Here is a 25,686-nt window from a genome sequence, read left to right as displayed (position 1 = left end):
AAATAAATTCACCCAGTTTTGAGGTCTGTAACACGAAGGCAGTTGGTGGAGTCCAGTCCCACACGCCCATTTCGGACCACATTGCACAGCAGTGGCCGAAGCTCCGGGGTGATCCGGTGCAGCGCGACTTCAGGGGACATATTATTCATTTTGTGAAATCTACGTGATCTGTGGACACATAGCAGCATCACTGTTATTACAAGAATTACAAGATAAACAAGCAGGCTATCCTATGGCAATGTAGGTACCAGAGTAACATTTCTGTCAGAATTGATGGAGTGATTTCTCTTTGCCCTTTCCCTTCTCTTGCTTTATTATGATAGCTAAAGCATTCGTTTGGTTAGCGTTCACTAAATCTGCCTTTGTTTAAGGCAAATATCAGTGTCTTTCTGTATCAGACGGGATGTCAGCATAAAAAACAAACGCATAACTTCATCATCATAATTAAAATGTGCAGGTCATTACCTTTACAAGTTATAAAGTAAAATTAGACCAATGTTTACTTCTTCTTCTTAACATTTCCGGTAATTTGTTATTTGGGTCCTTTAAAGGGCCATGAAGTTGCCTGTTTCTATGCCTGTACAGAAATGTAATTTTTTAAGTTTTAAAATCCTGGAAACATCGATTAATGTACACTAAAATGCTAGTATAACAGCGTACCCAACAAGGGAACAATCGTATTAATTATTTATCACACGTTGTTAAAGATAAAAGTTTTGCCCCCTTGTCTATGGTCGGTACAACGTCACATGCGGACGGACAGACTAGACCGGGGCGCCAAATTTAAGGATTCTGAGCAATCGAAATGACAAAACTACGTAATATAAGACAAATGATGCAGCATGATGATGTTTAGAACCTATTTCGAGCGACCGAGCCACAGTTTATAGGGATTTTACTTGGTCAAGGTCAAGAGTGGTGGAAGAGCTGGAAGCTTTAATTGGATATCCTTAATTATATTTAAAACTACCAAGTTTATTAAACTGTTATTGGCTAATAATGAACAAACGGGTTGTGGTTGTTATATTTGTGAATATATTGAAATGTACTTTTATGAGCTTTTAACCATGTTATAACTGTGTCATTAGCTTACTCAAAGTTGCATTAAGACATGGTTGAGAAATCCTGCATTGTCCTCAATTTAAGGCTGGAGTGCTGAGAAGATGCTTATTTTCACCTACCCCCTATCTCTGCTCACTTCTCTGTACTTTGTGAAGCCTAATATTAACACTAGCACTAAACTCTGAAAATACAACCAGGACCATACAGGATTACTCTTAAGGCCACTCTACTTCACCCTTTAGGTGCACTGTGTAACTTTTCTGGTGAATCGTCAAATGCTTCTCTTCATGGAGATGTTACTGCTTTGTCTGGAATGTTCAACAGTATGTTATTAAACCTTTCTATCTTCATGGACATTAAACCAGACCAAGTTACAGGTCAGATCTGTGGAGAGGCAGTCTGAATGTTTGTTTTTCTAGCTATTTTGAGCTATAAAACCACTTGTAATTGAATAAATGTAAGGTAGAGCTGTTTAATGCCATACTGTGGAACATTTCAGGCAGAGCAATGACATATCTATAGAAACAAGCAGGTGATGGACCTTGGTTGGGGGTCCATCACCTGCTTGTTTCTATAGATATGTCAAAGTTACATATTGCACCTTTACCATGCAATCAATTGAGATGCAATTCTGAGCATTCTAATGGGGGAGCACCGTTATTACATGGTTCATTTGACATACTTCGTAAAATTTGTAAAATAATAGTTTGTGCCAACATTTAAACATCATGGTTAAACACTTGCACATAAATTGTCTCTTATCACGTCATGACCTCAGCACTCTTTCTGAGTTGTTTGCATCGCTCACATGTGTGGGTAGCTGTGTTATTACTCCATCACTGCTCAGGTAATACTGTCAAAGACACTCATTTTTATGGTTCATATCCAACTAGGGTTAGCATATTTAGCTTGATAGGCGTTTGCAGAATTATGGCGGTGTGTATTTAGATTATAACGCGAGTTTAGCCGTTTCCGAAGAGCTGACGGTTTTATATTACAATGCGAGCATGCAAATGCAGCGTATACATATAGGAAATGCATGAACTTGAAACAGTTTAAGGACGATGTATACTCCAGTATTGACATTTCCAAACGTTGCCTGCTTGGGTCCTTCAAGGACCCAGATTTGGATATCTTCGTGTATGCCTGTAAAAGTGCGAATATTTTTTGTCTTAAACATGCATATTTTCTAAGGTTTAATGGCGTATAACGGATATTTATAACCACAATACAAAATATCAGGTAAAATTATAAAATGTTAACTGTCCATTGGACATTTTATGAACGAAAATGAATCGGGCAGCACTGTGCCACTTCAGCGCTGACCGAGTTTGTGCATGATCTTTGAACACTGTTATTATAGTAATTTTCGTCGAGTAGGCAAAGGATTCTGCTAAAGGGAACAACTGTCCAAGGTAAATACAACACAGTTCCCTCCAGACATTTGTGGCCATTTGAATATGACAGTGACATGAGCATTTTAACTTGTGTAGCAATAGATTCCGTGTTGTTTTGTGTGTGCCTGTTCCACAAATATAACTAGTATAAAACATAACTATGGACCTATTCTAGCCCTCAAAATTACACAGAACACTGTGCATGTCTGCACAAGAAAATAGAAGTGTATCAACTATGTAGTTCATTGCAATGTTATTATGCATAACCACTGTCAGTACATCCCTCTCCAGTACAGATCTAATATTCTTCTAGTGTCTTTGAAAAAGACTCCAAGTTTATGCCTATGAAGTGAAGACAATATGCTTGGAGATGTGGGAGAGAGAATTGAGCCATCCTACAGCCAGCGGCCAGGCTTTCCAAGTGTTCTTCTGACTAGGAAGAGATTTGAGGAGATTAACTCTCAAGCATTAGCTCTGATACAAGCAGAGGATTGAATTAATTACAGGCTCTTCTGCATGGGGTAACACAGAAGCATACCCCAATTCAACCCCCAATAAACCTGGCACCTTTCCAACTCAGGCAATGTTGAATGATCTATTTATACCTTCATTTATTGCAGCCAAGTGCACGCAAATGTGTGAGATAAATACTTTCAAGTGTTTGTAAAATAAGGAGAACCACTGAGTTTACATATTTTGGCTGAAATTGCCTCAGAACTCATCCTTCTTTTGAGTTATGGTTTTCTCCAGCTAGATATTTGACAAAAATGTCAATAATTTATATAGTTTAATAAAGCTGCTATTTTCATCTCATTGTAATCAAAGCTGTGTGTGTGTCTTTCAGATGACATCGGGCAAGGTCTTGGACGTGATTGTTGTGGGCTCCTGTATGACTGATTTGGTGAGGTGCGTAAACTAAAAATGAATTCTGTCTTAAAGTAAAGAAGTCTGATGATAAGAGCATTTTTGAAGAAGGCTTTCCGTGGTTGTTAGTTTTTCTCTTGTTTTGATCATGACTCATAACATCAATATAAATACAGATTTAGATGGATCAGGAACTGAACATTAAAAAGCATTGTTTGATTACTGGGGCATGGTAAGTAATATTAGTTATTTTAGTCTGAATGCAGTTGTCCTGTTATTTCTAAACTTTATTGTACATCAACCCATTCCTATTTTTTCTCTCAGATGTTTTGTTTTTAGTCTTGAATACTTGAAAATGTATGACAATGTCTTCAAGACTTTTTCCATGAACAGCACAACCCTGTCTGTACTTATATTAAGGAAGTGGCTATTCTTAGACAAGAATACAGACTTTGTATTATAATCATTGACCTAATACCGTTGATTTGTAGCAATTAAAACAACTCAAGTTTAAGCATTCAATGTGTGATAGTATGATTGAGTAAATTAGTGCTGAGTAAAATGTCAGCATTGCATCATCCCTGCATGTGGCAAGATTTGTTGAGCCAACTAGGATCCTTTCCCACAAATCATTAGTCATCTACTGTAACACAAAAGGCTTAGTTGAAAACAATTTGTCACTTGTATTTACCATAACCTTTGAGAAGACATGACCCAACAATTAGATAAAACTACAATAGTAGAAGTTCGACAAGGCCTAAGCCTACAAGATTCCTGCTATTATGTTTGAGCATGCTGTATATTTTTCTGTCAAGCTGCCACCTGGCTGTCAGCAACATCTATTTGTGACATGATTTAATTCATTTGACTTGAGTTGAGTTATCTGTCCAACTTTCAAACATGCTGGAAACAAGCATTGTGCCCTTCCCACTTTTTGGCAACTATTTATTTTGCTCATTAGTAATTCAAACAATAATGGGTTGCTTTGAAGGACAGGAGTTCTCAATTAAGATCCTAATAGGCTAACGGGAAATGGCCTGGTTTTTGGGGTGTGCACTGTTGGGTTTTTGGATGGAGGTCAGAATGCAGAGGGGAGGGGAGTTGTTGGAATACAGCCCTTCAAAGTGATATGTGCAGCTTTGAAGTAAAAATCCAGTTGTCTTAAGCCAGTTTTCAAGTGGCAATGGCCAACAGAGACTACAGTTTTTAAATAAACCATCCTTTTCGCATCTACCTCATGGAGATTTTCATTGTGATCCTAGGCTATAAATGTAACTGATTGGGGCTGTAAAATGCACTGTACATATCTTGGTTTGGTTGTAAAAAGGTTATGCCGATTTTTCTGCTCCCATAAATAAACATTGGAGAAGTAGCAGCTTACTAACCCTATTGTCAAAGCCATATAGTGCCCCCTACTGCTGCAGCAAACTGCACAAGTCCAACAACTCCACATGCTCAACTTTAAATAGTAAAAATAACAATGTCTCTCTTTATAGAAGTTTTAGTCTAAGACCGCAAAATAATATGAATGCATAGAAACAGCATTATGATCCCCAGAATATCTTGTACACATTCAATACAGTGGATAGTAGGGCTGTACAAATAATCACATTTTAAACAAGAGATCGAGATTCATTCATTTTTAATTGTCAATTATAAGGTTGTGTCTTTTTAATCAAGAGGTTTACAGCAAATCCTCTACCAGTAAAAGCATGTGGTTTGCAGCAGAGTTCAGAATTTGGAGGGAGAAATTATGTTATGTTTTAAATCGCAATCATGAAACATTTGTTCAAACATTGAAAGTCTTTGGTATTTGTTTTCAAGAAGAAATATTAAAATAAACGTTGAGATTGTTAAATATGAAGGGGTAAAATACTGATAAATAAATTATCTTTTTTATGCTATTTTGGTAACCAGGAGGCTTGCTTGATTGCAAAACCTACAAATGTTATTCTTTAATTCTCTTAAAACTTATTAGAGATTGCCTTGCCCTTTCACCATGTCCACAATTGACCTGTTTCAGTCCAGACTTTGTTTTTCCACACTTTGTCCACTTCCCCTCATCTCTCACTCACAGCTGACTTGAACAGTGGCCGAGGGAAATGAGAACCAGCCTTTAAGTAAACATGTCGCGTCACAACACACCTGCTTTGGCGTTTCGGTCGTGTGAGAAAAATCTCTTTAACAAGCAGTAGTTTTCCTGTAAACTCAGAGCAGACAACAATGTTTTTGTTTATATGGTCAGTCTATGAATGTGGACATTCACTTATGTAATTAAATGTTTTATTACACATATGACAAGGAAGAACCTGCCTGCTAATTTATCTTTGAATGCCCTCACAATATTGCTATGTATGAATGCATTTTACATTTGCTAAAGCCTACAATAGATATATTGTGATACTTTATTACTATGGCATTAGAAATAAAGCAGTTTTCCTTTTTAAATTTCACCCTGTTCTGACACAATAAAACATTAACTAAGATGCCTACACCAAGGTAGGTGGAAGAGGTGTGTGCGAGTTTATTTACATGAGTTCGACCTTTGTTCAGCTTCCTTGTCTGCACTGTTCAGGCTCAGTGACCCTGCATCCTGCTATAGCTTTGGGCATTCCACTATGTTCACAGACCGCAGCAAAAACAACAGGGTTGGCAGCAATGCCATCAGTCTACTTTAGGTCACTGGAAATCCTGAGATTGAGCAAAGTTACTGTGAAGGCACACCTGCAATTTAGACTGTTAAGTGTAAACAGTGGACAAAAACAGGTGCATGACAACATTTTATCATCCACTTTGGCCCTGGCTTTGACCGCTCAATGATGTTCAGTGAAAATGACTATAACCAATGTCTTACTCATTGCTAGCTTTTGTTTAGTGATTGCTTAATTCAGAACAGATTCTGAGGACAACCACCTGTTGCACTGCACCTTCCAGGAGAGGGGGAGGGGGGGCTCTCCCAACCCTGGTGAGTCAAGTAATATCGCGGCCAGTGTCAGATTGAAACATTTTTCAGTTGAAGAGGTTGCATCATGAGCACATTTGGATACTTATACCTTTATTAGTGTTGTGTGATACTTTATTTACACCAAACAATGTTGGAAGATATTAAAAGAAATATATTTATTTATTTATTTATATATATCAACATTCAAACAACTGTTTCCATTTAATTCCCACTGGATTACAGTGGTCAGTGCATTTCACTGTTTTGGGTTTTCCTCTTTTCTCATGCATCCTTCAGTGAGTCAGTATAACCATATTCCTTGCTGTGTTTTTTCCTGTATTGTAATTCTAAAGAAGGAGGAGGTTTTGAAACTAAATTGAATCAAGTCAACAAAGAATTTGAGTCTGTTCATTTAAAACTTCAGTCTTTTAATCCATGTTTTTGTTTTTTGTTTTAGCCAGGCACCAAGATTACCTAAAGCAGGGGAAACTATCCACGGTCACAAGTTCTTCATCGGGTTTGGCGGTAAAGGAGCCAACCAGTGCGTGCAGGCTGCAAGACTGGGTGCAGAGAGTGCAATGGTCTGCAAGGTAAATAACAAAAGTCAGCAATTAACAATGGTTACCTCTAGTATATCTTCTGGTACATTCTATCTTTGTGTTATTATGTAGAAATAAGTGTGGATTATGCTCAGTTGATGAAAAAGAGCAGTTTGTGATTCTTATCACAAATCATGAGCAATGAGCTTTTAGTTACCAACACTGAATACCTTGTAGCTTCGTTCATTTCACAACTTCAACTCACTGCACATCATTTTCTGTTGATCAATACCATACTGCATGCATACACCACCCACACTGGTGCTCCATCAAACAGGCCTATTCCCAGACTATACAACCCCAAGTCTCCAATCAGTAGGCTGAAAGTGGCCTTTCAACCTGAGCGCTAAAGCAACGAAGCCCCACCTCTGTCAGAACAAAGAGGCCCGATCGATAACAGCGCGGTGCAGGAGGAGCTCTCCGGGCATGGGGAAACCCAAAAATAGACACCCGGGTTTGACAAAAACATCCAAGACACAAGGCCGCTCTTCAAAGAGAATGGGGCCAAGCAGCCAATACCAGCCCTACCCATTATCACAGCCAACTGCAAGTGCCCGAGTTTTGGCACATTTTTTGGAAAGCGTGGGTTCGTTTTGAGCGCCTCGGGGCAAGGTGGGGACCCCTTGAACAACCCAAAGTAGCTACAGATGTGGACATCCCAGTGCTGAGCCGGCGAGGAAGGGAAACTAAACCGAGGTGGGCATGAAGAGGCGTGAAGGCGGGGTTATCTTGTCTTCAAGGCTTGGCGCAGCTGGTCCTGTGTTTTCACGTATGTGCATTTTCTTGGCTATGTTTGTTCATTTCTACACTTTTTTGTTGGCGGCACGATGCCAGTATGCTGGCAGGGCACACAAAAAAACAACCCAACAGAGGTTTGAGTAGACTACTTTTCAAAAGTTGCCGCTAACCAAGTCTGACCTTGCTTGACTCTTTCTTTGTTGTAATCGTTTTGCCTTCTGTGTTCTGTAGGTTGGAAAAGACTTCTTTGGAGACAATTATATCCAGAATTTCAAGGACAGCGGTGTGCACACAGGTAAAACCGGGCTATATTTTTGTGGTGCATGCAGTATTCTACTTACAGTATGGAGCCTTTTGTCTGTAGTAGGTGTTTAACACAATAACACACAATTTTTTTTTTAACATTTAACATTTTATTATTGTTTTATTTTCTCTTAAAGATTCCTTTTTTCATGTGAAAAATATATAAGTATATATTACTATATACTTATATGTATTCTACCTGATTTCATATATTTTGATAACACACAAAAAACACTCACTGGCATATAACTAACTAACTGATTCTGTTTTATTCTGATACAAAATGTAAAATGTATAATAGTATTAATATTAGTCATTTTAATGCTTTTGAATGATTTAATATGTTAAACATAAGTCATACTTTTAGAACTGACTGTGACTCTTTTATCCTCTACAGACTTTGTACGACAGACCTCAGATGCAGCAACTGGGGCAGCCTCCATCATTGTCAATGATGCAGGTAAATGCTTTTTCTGTCTTTCTTGTCACCTCCCTGCTGAGATCTTAAAAGCTCCAAACTGTGGGTTAGTGCTCTCACCCCAAAAACAAAAACACCTTTTAGTTTTCTTGTTCTTTACTATTCTATTACTCTTATTACTTACTTTTCTACAAATAACTTTACTTCTTTTTCTTAACTGTTGTAATGAAAACAAACATACGTGTCACATGCTGCAAATGTATATATTATATAAAGTTTTAACTCTAGACTCTCTAGATCATGAGGGTGTGGTACAAACGATGCTATTTTTGATCACTGTTTTGTTTTTGTCATCTCAGGGGAAAATGCCATTGTAATAGTTGCGGGTGCGAACATGTTGCTGAATGCTGAGGATCTAAAGGACATGCAGCCCTCTCTGAGCCAAGCGAAAGTCCTGGTGTGTCAGCTGGAGATCAGCCCACAGACCTCACTGAACGCACTGTGTATGGCTCGGGAGAGTGGAGGTGAATGAGGGGTCCCCAAGTTACTCAAACACTGCTGACTATAAAGCTTATAGTCTCTCTAGATGTGACCACCTAGAATTGGTTGATTTTTCTGATAGATAAGGTCTTTGATTAAAATAAATCATAACATTATGCCAATTACAAGTGATACAAAATAAATATTATTTATACTAATATATTTAAGATTACTTTGAAGATAATAACATGTTGCTTTGTGATTGATATAAGTAGACTCAGGCCCCATACAGTGTTCTCTGTTCATTTGTCACCTTTAGTCATAACCAGGTTACCGAGCTAATCATCTTTAACAGTATCCTATTAATAGAAGCCATGCGCGTCATCCAAGACGTCTGAGGAGCTCTGGGTTCTGCCGCTGTAATGGCTCTCCGCGGGCTGCCAGAACGTAGAGTCGCAGCAGAAGCACGTTGCAGATGGGACACCCAGATGGCCTTGTGGAGACGCTCTCTCTCTGGTCCTTGGCCCCCTCCTCTCTCTGAGGAGTGCAGCGGGATTAGGCTCAGCAGGCGCGAGAAGACACTTGGCAAATGATGCCACCTCGATGTTGCTGCACCAGATCATTGCGTAAATGGAGTTCTCTGGAGAGAATGGGTGTTAATGGGTTTGGCGGCAAGGATTTAATGACGCGGGGGTGAAGCGCCGCTCAAATTACGCAAATGTCACCATCAAGCCACACATACTGAAGATGCCAGCCCTCACATACACTTGTAAAAGAAGTATATTCAATATATCCAGTATAATTGTATGTTATTCTGCCAATTAAACAATACTTTATGTCAACAGATACCAAGCAATTTGGATCCTCTTCCATATCTTCCATATAGGAATATAAATCATTTCTTACCAAAGCGGATATGGTAGGAGTTATGTAGTTGCGCTCTTTCCTTCTTCCGTCCTCTCTGCTCTTCCTCCCCCACTTCCTTGTCTGTGTGCGAAGCTGCTTTTTATTTCTCAGCAGATGCAATTAGAGCCTCTTAAAGCCTTTTCACAAACTCACTGGTGACTCACTTCTTTTGTATGTGTGTCACTGTAAAACTGTGTGACGATCTCCATCTCTCTGTCCTTGTTTTCTGTTCACCTTTTGACCACAGGAACAAACTGCTGCGTTATTGGACTTTATTTGGCCTATTTGGTAAAAAGCCTGGCCTTTGCACACATGTGCCACCTGACTCTGAACTCAATCATGACACACACCTTTATGTCATGAGTCAGTGCCCACTGTTCACACATCTGTCCCAGCAGCCCTTGGGCTTGTGTCTTTTAAGTTTTTTTGTGTTATAAAGGCATCTAGTGAACACAACAGAACAGAGAGAATCTAAATCATAATTAACTAACATATCCTCAGTCTTTATTTTAAGGCTTGAAGATGGACTCGATACTCAATACTAATTCAATACCATGATGATAATAAAAAAACAACAACTATACAATACAATATGATTTTCAACATTAAATCATAGTACTTTCTTTTTTATTACTAAGAGGTTTTAAATTTATGTAATCCCTCAGTTGTCCAGGTAGATTCCAAAATGGTCAGTGGCTGTATTAGTCTGTGTGCTCATATAATTGTTCAGATACACCTCAAGATCTTTCTAAAGCAATTAAGGAAAGGTTTATTTCGGTTCTGTTTATTTTCTGGATTTCTGACTTTTCTTGTATGTATACTAGTTCAAATGAGTATCTAGTTTTATTACAAGTTTTAATACTGAATAGTATCTGATTATAATTATTATTATTTTTAACAACCCTAGTATACAGTAGTCTGAAACCATTTGTTGTTGAAAAATGTGTTTTTCAACTATTGCTGTTGAAAAATGTTTCTTTAAGCAAATCATTTAAACCCCAATTGAGTACTTTATGTAATTAGCCATTTCTTAAATTCTACTTTGATCTTGAAATGTATCTAGGTAATTACAAAAGGAAACCATGAGTAAGAATGTTTTAGTTTTAGAATAGTTTATAACTTAAAAACACCCCATGGCAGCTGAAAATAAAAGAGTTTGTTTCATTCTTAAACTTTGCATGTCTGTGACCTGTGGCCCCAGTGGTGTAAAGTGGAGCTATGGAAATGAAGGTGCAGCGTGTTTGACACAAATGTCGAGCAGGATCAGAGCAGATGGAGCACGTCCGTGTTGGAGGGCACGCATGTCATGGCCCGGCCTCATTTGGGTTTACATACATTCAGTACAATCCAAAAACAGAGGGAGCGCTCACTCACCAGCCGCCCAGCATCCACCTCAAAGCGCCAGGTGGCCAAAGCCCTGTGCTAACCCACGCAGCTGTGCTCTGACGGGCCCACGCAAACATACACACTTTTTTACACAACAGACTTTGATGTCACCAACAGCCAACATACATTTCCCTTGCAGACGCACATTCACTGGCACAAGGCTTTATTTTGTACACAGAGATATCAGAATTAATAGGGCTTATCCTCGCACATACACAGAAAGCCTGGTATTAGATGCATTAACGTCGCGCTCTCATGAATATACATAAGACAGTTGATGTGCTACACATACTGAGGATTACTTTTGACAAATAGGGCCTCTCTCTCTCCCTCCCTCTCACGTTCACTCACTCCTATGCTCCTTAACGCATAGAGAGGGTCATTTGGTCATCTCACCCACTCACTGGCACACTATATGTACACAGTAGAGGTATACGTACTTTGTGTAGATTTTTTATTTTTTACATAACAGCAGGGATGGGTCTCTCTGTATAAAAGCCCTATATGTGTTACTCTGGCACTCAGCTTCCTCTTCCAGTTCTAGTTCTGGGGAATGCTAATTTCATCGTTAAAAGGTGGCTTTATATAGAAGCTTATGCACTCGCCCCAGAGAGCAGTCCCCTGAGGAGGCCCATTTGCTTTGTTCCTATTGAAAGTTTAATTAAGGTAATGCCAGACCTTGACAGTAAGCCTGTATCCAGAGGGAGTAATTATTACACAATTGTACACCGTGTCTCAGTGGAGTATTGTCAAAAGCATTTAACAACCCTGACATATTCTGTTTGGGTTGCAAATTACTGTTTATTCTCAGACTGACCCTAAGATGAGTAGTTTTGACTCTATACCTAAATAGACTGCTCTGCTTTTCTTGCAGTGAAGACCATATTCAACCCAGCGCCAGCAATCCCGGTCTTGGATGAAGAATTCTACAAAGTGTCTGATGTGTTCTGCTGTAATGAGTCTGAGGTGATGATTCACACACACACAAACCACACACAAAACAACTGGCATCTTCAGTCCCGCAATAATTACATTTACAGTAAAGGAAGCTGAACCAGTCATTACAGGTGTGCAGTTAAATTAAACTATTTTAATTTTTTTTTTAAGATTTTGTGAAATGTTCAGTATTAATAGTATAAGACAAAATACAAATTATTGTTGGCAGAAAATATAAAACTTATTTACATACTTATATATTACATATTTAAAATTATAAATTCTTATCTCCCACCTAAATAAAAGCTTTTTGTGGATTATTTTTTCAAAGTATTTAGCAAGAAAAGATTAAAGGGGTGTTCCCTTTTCATTAGCTTATTTTATTTCCATTCATTCATGCGTGTTTGAGTAATCCTAGTAAACTTTAGTAAGTATACTTTATTTATATAGTGCTTTTCACAGATAAAAATCACAGTGTTTTAAATCCTGTACGTTCTGCATGGAAAACTTGAATACAGAGAAGATTTTTGTTTTCACCTAGCCCCTATCATGTGGGCGGGGATAGGAGCTAGGTGAAAACAAAAATCTTTCTTGTGATTATTTAAAAAAAAAAAATCCAGATTCCCGATCATGCATGTGTTTCTTTTGTTTGTCTTTGAACTATGTGAAGCGTCTTTGAGCATCATGAAAAGCTCTATAAAAGTGCTATGTATTACTATTATTAAGTAGGATTCAGAAATGTCATGTATCAGCAATAAAACCATATAAATAAAAATCCACTTCTTACTACACTGAAACAGCACTATGAAGAAGTGAGGCTACCCAGTACTGAAGTTTTTTAACAGAATATTATTTTACCCATCTCTATTACAGCATTAAAACGTTAGACATTATAGTGTACTAAATACCTGATCATAATTTAATCCCTCCCCTTTTAGAAGAGAGGAGTGGGATTAAATACATTTTCTTCTTCCCACTTCTTTTTGGGCACATTTTTTGTTGTTGTTCTTGATTCTGTTGATATAATGACACTAATGTCAATATGGATAATACTATGTTCCATTGTAAAAGAACGTAAAATGCTTAATAAATACTATATCTTGTTTTTTTAGGTGATAGAAATTCTTCCACCAGCTCAGCATATTTTCAAAGTTTCACTGAGTCTTTAAAAGCATTGTTGATTGAAATGCAGGTGAGAAAATCTTTTGAGAAAGGTAGACTGTAAACAATAAAGGTTTCTGCTTCAGCTCCTAGGTCCTGACCTCTGTCCAACACTTCATAAGGCTCCAGTGTAGCCTGCAGCAGTACATGTAATAACACTATGAACAGACATGTTGGCCCACCCTTCTTTACGGTAAAAAACTGTGACATGGCACCTGAGTGTGAGGTGATGACAGATGAGTTTGGAGGGGCAGGGGTTGATGGGAAACGTAGTAAAAACAACAGGCAGATGTGCTTAGGGCCTGAGTCAGCGTGCCGCGGGGATGAGCTGGAGGAGCCTGGTCTATTTGAAGTAGTGCTGCTGTCGTATCCAGGTGTGGGACATGAAAGGGAGAGTACTCGAAAGAGTGACTTGTATTCACTTTTCCACAGGTGTCAGGGGTTGTAGTGATGGAGTTATGCATTATGCAGTGTGCTGAGGTGTAAAGGACACCACCTCTTGTATTGTGTACTTGTGCTGATAATGCCAATAAATAACGTAATGGCCAGCCACAACCACACACTTTGACAAAACTTTACAAAGACGAGTGAATCTGGAGCTGTATCCCGTCTCCCAGATTTTACAGGGCATGATTGACAGGCCGATTAACCAATCAGAGAGACACATGGTCCTTTCGCATCAAAAACAAACATGACATTACACGTAAAAAGAAGAAAAACAACAGTGCAGACTTTGTAGAATCAACAACTGAAACAATGAACTATTACTTTTCTCAGTACTTTTTGTTAATCCCAATGGTCATACCTCATCCTCAACAATAAAAAACAGAAATATATTTGTCCATATGTACTTCTGCAAGTCAGCTGTACTTATAAGAGGTTGAGCATATACCAACCACCAACCATGATTTTAAAGTTTGGCTTGTTTATATTGGCTATTGTTGTATCAAGGGGCAAGACACTACACCCACTTTGCTTAGTCATCACAGAATGTAAAAAAAAAAACAAAAAAAAAAATAGAAGACTAGTTACAAAAGGGAGGTCATCTGGAGCTGGTAAATAGTTCCAACTTGTTTGATGGAGCAACCCTGACAAAAAAAATAAATAAAAAAATAGTGTGGGAACTGTGCAGCTGGAATTCCATGTCTTAAAGGTGCACTGCGCAACTTTTTGGTGGATGTTATTGTTTTGCGTGGAATCTTACATGGTATGACATTAAATATATCAATCTAGCATTTATTTATTCATTGTGGGTGTTTCTATTACTCAGAAATACAGTAATACCTTCTGTGAATAGGGGCAACTCTTGACAGATCTGAACTGTAATGTAGCGTAGTGCTGTAACTTGCTTGTCTCCCTTGTGAGAGATAATTTATACTGTGGAACATTCTAGACAAAGCAGTAACATTACCATGGAGACAAGCAGATGGCAGATCTTCCTCTAGAAATGTTATGTTTTCAAACTTAAAATTTTTAGTAAATAGCATCTTGGGAGTCTGTTTAAAAGTAATCAGTGTTTTGCTCTGCTTTTGTTGTTTTCTTGCAGCTTTAACTGTACACCATGTTTATCAGCATCATTACAGTGTATGTGTAAAAATATTCTATTATTCTAATGCAAAACTGTAGCCCACCTGCCTTGTTAACAATAAGAGAACCTTGAAATAGTGCAGAGTTTAGATTGCTAACACAATTCACCTCGCTCATATCCTGGTACTCAGAGGGAGGTAGATTGATTCTGGGCCCTGGTGTGAAGCCTGATGACTAACAAAACGTCTCCACTGGCATCCGTGCCCTAAAGCTCTGATACACTCCACGGCCGTTTATTTTTGAACTGTCCAAGGTCATTGTTCGCTTCGACAGATCACAAGGAGCGGATACATCAGATCTGCATTCAGTGCCGTGTCAGTACTAGAGATGTGCTAATACCGCTACAGGTGTGTGTGTGGCCCTACTGTAGCGTGCCCGAGATAATGGTGCAGAGCAGAGGGGGCATAAGGGGGGCAGAGGAGGGGCAGTGGGGGCAGAGGGGGGGTAGTGGGGAGGCAGTGGGGGATTCTGGTTGACAAAGTGCAGGTACTCTTTGATCCCACATACTCCGCCACACTGCTTTATTCTGTATAGTCTTTTGATGTCCACCTGAAGACATTATGTGCCAAAACGGATTTATGTTTCCATCGTCAACAAAATCTCCAGGAATTCCAGAGTTTTTATTTTTAACATGAGTTCAAAAGAAAAGTAATCTGAGTTTTAAAAAATGTGAATCTCTATGGTTAACATTTGTAAAAGAGTCTCATCTTTGATCTGTAATTGTGGCATAAAATTAAAGGGGAAGGCCGCTTGTAAAAAGGAGTGCACATGACAGTATGTTTAATCTGTTTTAGATCACAAGAATGATGCAAGAATCTGTTGAGATCTGTTACATTTTCTATTCAGTGCATACAGTTTATTTTTCTTTTCATGGAGTATTGCTATTTACTAAAGAAATATTTAAAAATGCATTCTCCATTACTAAAATTCAACTCTATGCTATAGAATACAATTTACTGTGTTAACTTAAGTTTTGTGAAAAGTAAAAGTAGCAAAACAATGATTTAACTTCTCTCTAACTGATTTGACTTCATTCTACACATTATATTAGCACAATTAACATGTATTTATTTCTGATTTATTTATTTTTTGTATGTGTTTCCCTGACATTGGCTGAGACCAGCTCCAGCAGGCTGTGGGCTTTGTCATAGTTTAGTCATACTGGGTCCTCTTTGTGAATCTCTCGTTTGCGGAGCGCCGTTGAATCCGGCAAATCCTTCCCAGACTGTATGTGTTTTATGAGTCTGCTTTAGCACGGTCACTGTGTAATTAAGAGCTGAGTCATCCCACTGCTACTAATATAAAACCGTCAATACATGTAGGCAATGATCAGCTAATAAGGCACTATAACAGTTGTGACAATAAAGCAAATGCATTTAAATTACTGTTACAATTTTTTTAAGTAAAAAAAAAAAAATAAATATATAATATATATATATATAATATATATATATATATATATATATATATATATATATATATATATATATATATATATATATATATATATATATATATATATATATATATATATATATATATATATATATATACTATCTCTGTTCCTGCTTCATAATATAATTTTAAAGATATACTTTTTATATTTCAGTTCAGTGGAAAATTGTTCTATCTTTGATACACATTTTTTGCACATTATTGAATTTCTTTTGAACCTCTTTTAAATTTTCAGCGATTTTGTAACATGGACTTTTTTTTTTTTTTTACCAAGCTATGTAAATCACACTGACATTTTGTTAGATTTTGGTCTAAATATAAAGTACATTATAAATGAAATGTATTAGTGTACTAATTATTAATATAATTACTATAACTTAATATAACTTATTTCGTACTGCTTCGGGAGTTTTTCCCTTAGGGGATTTCCATAAACCAGTCTTTATTTATCCCACTCCAATGTTGGTTTTGCTGTATCTTTAATTTGAAGCTAAATTAAATTGACTCCCTGGCTGTAGATAACCTGTAATTAAAATGCCTCCTGCACGTTGTCCTAAGTAATTTCCCTGTTGTTTCATTTTCAGGCCGAGCTGTTAACAGGCTGCCCGGTCTCCAGTGTGGTCGAAGCAGAGCATGCCGGACAGAACCTACTAGCTCGTGGTTGTGGGGCAGTTATCATCACTTTAGGACCCCAGGGTTGTGTGGTGCTCCAGGCAAAAGGGTCCACATCCAAGCACATCCCAACAGACGCAGTAACAGCTGTAGACACAACGGTAAAGTACACACAGTTTGTTGCATATCAAAGTATTACAACTAAAATAACACGTTCTTTACATTCACACTGCTTCGTTTTGTTATAGTTCTTATAATATCTTCAAACAATCATGTCCATATAATTTAGTAATAGTAATACTATCAAATTTTATTTTCTTAAAATTAATTAGTCACATAAAAATTACTTAAATTGTCATATGATGTAAAATCAAACTTTCTCTATATATTTTTGAGTCGAACTACTTACTACTGTTATTATTGTTTAATTCCACTGTATGCAAATGTGTTGACATTCACCCTTATTTTTCATATTTTTACAAGCACACATTGATTTTTTTTAAGTTAATACATTATTTGTTTTACCATTTGTTATTGAAAGAATTACTAATATTTTTATTGATTCATTTGTAACAGAGGGTTAACCTTATGAACAATTCTGCATATTTTGAGTTCCCAAGAGAATTTTTACTCACACTTCTCTGAAACAACACATGCTCTGCTTCGCACTATTGATTTATTTACATCTCCTGAAATAATCAATTCTGGTACTTTTGTCGAGTGGAACCAGGGCCGCGCTGACCAGCCTCTCTGATTGTAATCTGCGATACAGGCTAGCAGTGCTTGACGCATTTCATAGCGGGTTTTGAATACAGTTGTCGTCACATGCACTTCAGTTAGTTTGAGTTTCCTGTTTCTGAGGCTTCTGTGGTCTTGTGTGTGTGTGTGTGTTTTAACCAAGCCTGTCACTGCTCAGAGGTGATTATCACTTCACCTCGCCATGGTCTTTAATTGTTTGTGTAATGGAGTGTATTGCTAACTAGCTCTCTATAGGGACTTTTACCATGTTGCAATTCCCCAGTGCTGTTGATGACTGCTTATAGTAAATCATGACTTAAACTCTTCCGACGCCCACTCTAGGCCCACTCTTGTGAAAACAGAAATTATTGACCAATAAAAGTTTGTGTGGGGTGAAAACTCAGAAGTAATGGCACTAAGACTGTGGTAAAGCAAGCCTGTTTGGGTGGTGTTTAGAAATCTAGTGACCTTCTATTATTTTTGTGGCTTAACTAATGTTATTCCTTTTTTTTTTTAGTAAATTAGTTTTACAATTATTGAAAAGAAACTTCACATTTTAAAGTTGCGCAACATAAATGAAATGATTAGAAAAGCATATCTAGGTATGCTATCTAGGCTTTTCTGAATATAGCTTGAATTGAAATGACTCAGTTGTGATTCTGATTATATTGTGATCTGAACGATTATCAATTAACCAACTAATCTTGATTTTCCTAGTAAGAAATTTTATCTAATGAAAAATTTAGACCATGGTTTATTTATTTTATATTGATACTTCTAATTTTTACCATCTTGAGAGCATCTACTCACACAATTGAAGATTTAGTTTAAGTATAATTTAAATTATTGCTATAATAAAATTGTATAATTTTTTTTTTGCAATGAACCAATATAGATAGAAAGATTTTAGTACGTTGGAACGCCAAATATTTTCTGGTAGCGCTTGTGCAATTCACTTTGACATTTCTAGAACAAAAGACCTACTTTCTTGAATACCATCTGACTGAAACCACATTGTGAACAGGGACACACAGAGCTCCTCAAACCATCTCCCTTCCCATAAGCCCCTGGGGTAAAGGCACCCCTCCACGCCTCTTGTTGTGCTTGTTGAGTCATTATTTGGCGCATCAGTCAGTAGAAAGCAGAGTTAAGTTTTTTTGTGGTTGTGCCGGCTGCTTGTCTCCGCTGCGTTGGTAAACACGCACTCACACACTCACACACACACAAACACGCACACGCACGCACACATACATCACCCCTCCTAACCCGCTTCTCTTTGATGAACCCATAAATCTCAGGCTGTTTAACTCTTTTGGACATCATAATCCCTGTTCCAGTAAGGCCTTTAGTTTTTACAGAGGAGCACTCAGGAAACAATCTGTTATCAGGATCATTATTCACCCCTTTGGGAATGTTACACTTTATGATTACCTTGTGGCCTATTCATTTGCTAACCAATATGCTAATTAATTTAACCATCTTAACATATTTTCACTGTTGTTGCTGTATGTGGCCTGTAAACAACAAGAAAAACTGCCTTGAATGGGTAAAATTGATAATATTGTTGGTAATTATTAGTAAATAAATAAATAATAATAATAATAATAATAATAATAATAATAATAATAATAATAATACATTATTCTTTTGATTTTGTGAGAGTAGAATTGTTTTCATGTTTCTCAAAATATTTCTGGTGAATTTTCGTGATTTGTTATCCAGTGTGGAAAGACATATTTTTGTTATTATCATTTCAGAATCAGAATTTGTTTTTCCATGAAACCAGAGACTAGCCTGAACCAACTAGTCTCCAACAACAACTAAGTCTACTTTACTGCTAGTGGTGACTGTGACTTTTCTACTGTAGTTCTTCAGTAGCAACGCATGAGTCACTTGTGGTTTCTCACTTTGCAGCTTCTATTGAGCCATGTGCCAGGGATGACCCGCTCTGAATGTAACACAATTATCCTCACTGTAAAAAAGCATTTGGTCACTTTGTTCCAGTAGACACAGATGGACTATTATTTTTGCTCTATCTGCTGACGCCGACTACTGTTGGCTAAATTATGTACCCTCCTTTTGTCAACAACTCTTTGCTGCTAAAACTGTTTGTATAACACTTTTTACTTTGGCAAGAAATGTTATGGACTGAGTCAGGCTTGTGAATCTGTTGGAAATACTTGTACTACGCATCTCAAGTGTCTCCCGTAACGTTCTTTTGTTTGTTCCCTTGCGCTAAATTGTGTACAGGCATCCCAAGTAAGATCAGAAGATTTTGTTAGGACAGTTAGACAAAACTTTGATATACACACATGTTTTAGCCCGAGCAGGACTTGGGTGGCCCTTGTTTCCACTGTTCCGGGAGGTCTCGTCTAGGGTGAAAGGTAGACATTACAGCACTGCAGTGGTGGGTCCCGGACAGTCAAATTGTTCTCACATGACTGGACAGTTAGAGGAACGCAATCACTTTGTTCCTTCCTGGAAGCTCAAGGTAAAATAAGACATCCACCCATAGTGTTCTTTAACTTTGTGAATGCCGGACAGAGAAAAAGATGGAGCCATAGCCATTAAAGGAAATCATTTTAATTTCTACCAAAATGTATCAGTTGTACAGACTGTGTATCTATGGCAACAAAGTTATTATTCCTTTATCTGATTTGACCTTTTCCTAATATACTTCAATCTATGTTTCATTTCATTTATTGAAACCTGTTTGAGTCAATATAACACATGAATTCATCTTCAGCTTGTCTCAGTTTTAAGTCTTTTTGAAAGCAAAATCATTGCATTGACAGACAAATGTAATATTTTACCCCTGGTCCAGTAAAAGTACTACCCACTTTTGCAGTTGGGTTTGTGGCCAATAAGAAAACTGCCACATCACCAGTTTAAATAGCTCTCATCTGTTGCATTTTGGCCAGATGTTTCTTTGCCTGTGCAGCATGACTTGCATCACCCTCAGTGTTAAATAGTGAAAGAGAAAAAGCATTGGGGATGGTGATGCAAGAGACTAATTGGTCTAATTAAATGTTTTTTTGATCTTGTGCTCTCCGGCTCAGTTGCCTCTGAACTGTGGTCCCCGGCTGATAGCGAGCCTTACTGGAAGCTTCCGGATGTGGAAGCCTTGGTGAGTCACGGCTGGCCCTTCAGTCGGCCTTTGCTCTCCCCGGGGAGCCTTTCATTGACAAAAGCTGTAGGCTTCAGGAACTAACGGCACGCAGCTCCATCTGTCACAGTGCGCTGGGAATCGGGTGTGTGCCAGGCTACTGGTCGAGATATAAAATATAGTACAGGTTTCAGAAAGGCTTTGTGAGTGCAGCCGGTTCATTTAGCACTGAAGATGTATGTATGATCTAAACTGTCAGCTCTAGGCTGATATTGGAGTTTGATAAATGTAATTATCAGCCCTGATGCTTTTTAGCTTTGCACTTAAAAGTAAGACTTGTCAGTAAAAACCTGGGTGGCTTTTGTCATTTATACTACCTGTGAGTTTTAGACTGACTTTGATCGGTTACAATTGCTTCACTCAAATTCCATTTGAACTGTTTTGATGAAGTTCTGTAATACAGTATTTTTATTACTTTTGACCTCAATGGGGCTGATATATTGTATACAAGATAATACTGAAATTGTGTTTTTGAACATATGAAACATAACAATATTAATTTTATCGTCTATAATTTAAAAAAGTTAAAAGTTCCTAAATCAACTTTAAATTTACAGGTACATTTTAGCACATTTGTAGTGGATTGCAAATATATCATTTGATTATTTATTAGGACATGTCATTTTTGTCCATGTCACCCACCCTCTACCAACCTTGTAACAAACAAGCTCTAAAAGAGAGGAGTCAGCTGTTTTTCACTAGGCCGCTGTCTAACTGCACAGAACTTCTGGATCTCTACTCGGTTTATTTGGTGAGCTTCTGAAGTGCCATCCCAATCGTGATCATCAGCTTGAGCTCCAGCAGAAACACGGCAGAGAAACGGCACAGGGTCAAGACCGCCAGAGCATCAGCGCTCCTCCGCAGAGAGCACTTGTGTCATTTGATTGACAGGTCCCCACATCTAACCTTCATCAAAGTGTGTCGAGGGCGCAGCACTGTCAGCCTCACTGAGCCTCAGTCAGAGCGGCCACGAGCGTCACATGCCAGTCTCAAGTCCAACAAACAAGGAGCCAGGAATCAGAGGACAAAGTGTTCAATTATCTGCCTGCTGAACACTGTGCTTTTAGAGTAAATCTTTTATAGCTCATAGCAGCATAGCAACTACACAATATTATTTTAACTTCTTGCATATTGCTTATGTATATAGTATTAGTTTTTACCTGCTCTATAGACATTTATCAATTTTAAAATATTTAAAACATCACAAAGAAAATATCAAAATTATAAAATATTAATATTTTTCTAGAGGTCAGGTTGAAAATACTGTAAAATGATTGTCTTTATTGCAGAAAGATTAGAAAATTACAATTCAATTGACTGATTATTCAAATTTTCCTTTACACAAACCACATTAACTTTGCTAAGTACATAGGCTGATCTAATAATAATTTTAGATTCAAATTTGCAGTGCTAGTTAGAGGGTGTGAGACACATTTGCATTAATTGTAAGAAATCAAATATAATCTAAGGAATATTTGACCATTTATAAAATGTTTCAACTGACCTTGTTTTTCACACATGACAAATACTTGTATTTTTAGCTTTCAAGCTGTTCTTATTTTTGTGCTATAAGTATGTGGTTTAATCATCGCTTCACCACTAAATCACACTAAAGTGGTGGTGTCATCATCCTGACCACAGTGAGAACATGGGCATGAGCAATGTCCAAAATAGCTCCAGAGCATCACTACAGCTGTACTCTCAGATTCTCAGACAAGACATAAACGCACCTTGGACTGCCGCATGGAAATCCAGCCGGCCTGTAAAAGGGTTCAGCTCTGATCTCACTCTTTCCAACGTCTTCCCACTGAAGGAGCCACACCAGCGAGAGGGGGTGGGGTGGAAAAATGCTCCTTATAAATGTCACATCACAGGAGCTTATACATTTCTGGTCTCTATCATTCTTAAACATTAGCAATTATTGTGAGATCTAGTTTGAATCTTTCCTTTCTTATAAAAAGAATGGAGACATATTTCTTGAAAAGCAAAATATATTGCACACAACTGGACTCATCTTTCAGTTAAATACCCTTTTCACTGACACATAACCTGACAAGTGTTCAGTCTTGCCATGGTAGTTCTTCCACTTGTCGATCAAAACAGCGATCCACACATACGTTAGTCATCTTTTGGGTGACAAGAGCTCAGATGATAAGTTAGTTTTATGATGATTTATTTGATTCCAACTCAGATAGTGAGTAATACTGTTTTATGAGATTGGTAACTGTTGATGAGGCCGTTGCTGATGTCAACCCACCCCAAGGCAACTGTGGCTACAATATTTACAGTTCAAGTGTGGAGAGTGAATGATGCATGAATGATGCAATAATGCAAGACCAATGCATTATAAAATTGTATCATCTTATATTTGCAAGATTACTGAAAATGTATTTACAAAAAACAATTCATAATATAAAAAAACTATTACTTTTTGTCTTTTGTGCTATTTGAGACTTTCCCGTTAAATGCCCCAGTAGGGTCATGGTTAGGGCCTGTTTTTTGCCCCTTCTTACTGACTCATCTTCTCAGCTGTCACTTTCTTGATTGGTTAAACCTGACAAAAGGGTTACTTTGAGGTTATAGGGGGTGCTTGCAGAAGTGAATCGAGGAGAGAGACTGTGATGAAGTCTTCTTTTGAGATCCAAAGTGATGAGTAATGGCACGGGCCTGTGAGAACCAGTGTCGGGGGCCATTTGTGGTTAAACATGAGCGTGTCGCCACATACCAGTGAGCCTTTTCCCATCAGTGGACCCCCCTCCCTGCGTCCTGTTTGAGCCCACCCCCCAGGGCCCAGACGCACATTCCATCTGTATCAATAGATGAAAAGACAAAGAGATGATATTTCTGAGATTACCAAAACCAGAAGCACTGAGTTATGGCCACTGTGACTAGCCCATTTATTTTTAGATGTTTTTTCTTTTCTTGTTTGAATAAAGAACACCTCAATCACAATAAACATGTACTATTTATATATATGAGATCATTTATTGTGAACTATATGTCAAAGGTTAAACAACATACAGTATGCTTTTACTTGTATATCCTAATGATAAAACTATATTTTATTGTATAGTTATCTAGGAAAAGGAAAATATTTTATTGTAGTTGTTTTGCTCAGTCTCACATTTGTCTTGTAATAAAATTGTTTCTTCCAATATGCAGCAACTTGCCGGCTTGAAGAACATGCAAATTGAGTAGCAGCTACTGATTAGTGTCATAGTGCCCCCTACTGCATAGCCAATTTTTGCACTCTCATGATCATTACAGTCCTAATCAGATATCATTATAATTGTAATCATTTTTCACCAATATGATTATGCACATGTTGAATGTATATTTTTTTCATCTTTTTAGGGTGCTGGTGACAGTTTCATCGGAGCACTGGCATTTTACATGGCCTATTATCCCACAGTGCCTTTGGAGGAGATGGCGAGGAGAGCTAATAAAGTTGCTGCAGTAAGCGTGCAGACCATGGGCACACAGACATCCTTTCCCTTTAAAAAAGATCTGCCTTCTGTATTATTCTGAAGCCTTGAAATCAACTATATATGAATCAAAACTGCAAAATTAAATATTTTTAACAACAGATGAATTGTAATATATTGTATAACACTTAATTTTTAATAAAAATGTACAAAATTGAAATGTAAATACTGTAGTTACATTTACATAACCAACTTGTCAAAGCCTGGTCTCATCTTATGTCGGAAACTAATTGATTAACAGATTAGTACTTGGACAGGGGAATGCTGGGAATATCAAGTACCACAGCAGGGCAGCAGTGGTTGTAACTCTTACTGATACTGTGTCCTTGGGGAAAACACTTGACACACCTTGCCTCTGCCCACGTATGCTTGTGCCTTAATGAGAGGGTTTGAGAGTGAATGCAGGAGAACAGATGGAAACTAGCTCATAATTTTGTTTACAGCATATATGTCATGTATATTCATTAACACACACATAAACAAATGATAGTTACATTAGTAATTTTTCCCACAAATAGAATATAATACAAGGAGCATAGATGGCAAGTCCATTTTGAAAGTATAATGTGAGAATCCTAACACATAAGAATAAATGCATAATCCAGTCTGGTGCAACTCTGTACAATCCACTTTGAGATGTTTTCATTTTGTCCATTGATAATTTTCTTTTCTTGAGAGTAGCATTAAATAGACCGAATCTTCCTCTTCTCAAAGAATAATACATGCTTGTTTACTAGAAAAAAACAAACAAAAGGGCAATGTTTAAAAACAGGAGTAATTGGACATTGACCACAATAAGCTTATTAGCCCAATGAGAAAGCTTTTCGTAGCAAATGTGTCTCACCAAATGGATCATGTTTACGGATGACTAGTTTATCTTTCAGTCTGTTTCTCTTGGTGTTGAAGAAGTATCCTGTTCCTGCAGCGCTTACCATCTGCACCAGGATTGTCCTGTTGACCAGCAATTGTAACAGTTACGTTATGATGACTATTTTTACCATGCATTTGTAATAAAACACACTTACTTGGATTTTGCTTTGGCCACTAGAGGAAATAAGAGCAAAGAACATAGTTTAGACATGCTTATAAACTTTATCCAGTCAGGTATAAACCAAGATCGAATCTGTAGCATGTAATTTCTTTATATAATAACCCAAATATTTGACATTTCCAAAACATTTAACAGCAGTGATGTGGAAAGAAACTCGAAGCCTACTAGCATCGAAAAGCATGAGGATAAAGGCAAGATGGGTTTCATAAACAAGGATAGAGTATAGTTGCGGCATACTTTAAAATGATAAAATGTTATACTTACAATTAACAGTGGTTAGAAACATTATGACACGTTAACTGCGCATTAATAAGCAGAAATTTTAAAGCACTTGAGCAGCAGAAAAAAGTCACATTGAAAATAGAAGCGTTTCCGATATCAGAACCACTTCCGGGTAC

The 25,686-nt window shown here is 37.6% G+C and overlaps 3 protein-coding genes across 8 annotated transcripts in view; 1 reads left to right on the top strand and 2 right to left on the bottom strand.

Moving 5' to 3' along the window:
- Positions 1–149, bottom strand: part of babam2 (BRISC and BRCA1 A complex member 2) — a 51,229-nt gene extending 51,080 nt beyond the window's left edge. The window contains exon 1 of the mRNA XM_020919673.2: positions 13–149. Coding sequence (XP_020775332.1) covers positions 13–149 — 137 coding nt within the window. The remainder of the gene's footprint in view (positions 1–12) is intronic.
- On the top strand, positions 99–24,397 carry rbks (ribokinase). Of its 6 annotated transcripts, none has more exons than XM_020919720.2 (9): positions 99–240; positions 3,304–3,365; positions 6,725–6,857; positions 7,836–7,899; positions 8,305–8,367; positions 8,685–8,849; positions 11,972–12,063; positions 16,821–17,009; positions 24,107–24,397. In XM_020919720.2, exons 2-9 carry the CDS (start codon positions 3,304–3,306, stop codon positions 24,278–24,280), a joined length of 942 nt encoding a protein of 313 aa, XP_020775379.1. In that variant the 5' UTR covers positions 99–240; the 3' UTR covers positions 24,281–24,397. The 6 variants fall into 6 exon arrangements, with proteins under 6 accessions (XP_020775379.1, XP_055010883.1, XP_055010888.1 ...); XM_055154913.1 differs by having other exon boundaries at positions 159–240; positions 6,729–6,857; XM_055154918.1 differs by lacking the exon at positions 99–240 and adding an exon at positions 2,251–2,477 and having other exon boundaries at positions 6,729–6,857.
- On the bottom strand, positions 24,353–25,686 carry mrpl33 (mitochondrial ribosomal protein L33). The gene is made up of 4 exons (XM_020919775.2): positions 25,553–25,686; positions 25,263–25,281; positions 25,082–25,188; positions 24,353–24,970 (listed from the first exon to the last, which is right to left on the bottom strand). Exons 1-4 carry the CDS (start codon positions 25,572–25,574, stop codon positions 24,921–24,923), a joined length of 198 nt encoding a protein of 65 aa, XP_020775434.1. The 5' UTR covers positions 25,575–25,686; the 3' UTR covers positions 24,353–24,920.

This window comes from Boleophthalmus pectinirostris, unplaced genomic scaffold (assembly GCF_026225935.1).
Source record: "Boleophthalmus pectinirostris isolate CB_2022bp ecotype Guang Dong unplaced genomic scaffold, ASM2622593v1 HiC_scaffold_10, whole genome shotgun sequence".
In the NCBI taxonomy this organism is placed as follows: Eukaryota; Metazoa; Chordata; class Actinopteri; order Gobiiformes; family Gobiidae; genus Boleophthalmus; species Boleophthalmus pectinirostris.
Note: the sequence above shows the minus strand (reverse complement) of the source record. Positions and strands in the feature narration are given on the sequence as shown.

What these genes read in the sequence shown, in the direction of transcription:
- rbks (XM_020919720.2), top strand. Translation starts at nt 3,304, where the DNA reads ATGACATCGGGCAAGGTCTTGGACGTGATTGTTGTGGGCTCCTGTATG. An exon ending in AGAGTGCAATGGTCTGCAAG is followed by an intron (nt 6,858 to 7,835) that starts GTAAATAACAAA and finishes TGTGTTCTGTAG; the next exon opens with GTTGGAAAAGACTTCTTTGG. An exon ending in TATGGCTCGGGAGAGTGGAG is followed by an intron (nt 8,850 to 11,971) that starts GTGAATGAGGGG and finishes CTTTTCTTGCAG; the next exon opens with TGAAGACCATATTCAACCCA.
- mrpl33 (XM_020919775.2), bottom strand. Translation starts at nt 25,574, where the DNA reads ATGTTTCTAACCACTGTTAATT. An exon ending in CCGTAAACATGATCCATTTG is followed by an intron (nt 24,971 to 25,081) that starts GTGAGACACATT and finishes GTTTTTTTCTAG; the next exon opens with TAAACAAGCATGTATTATTC.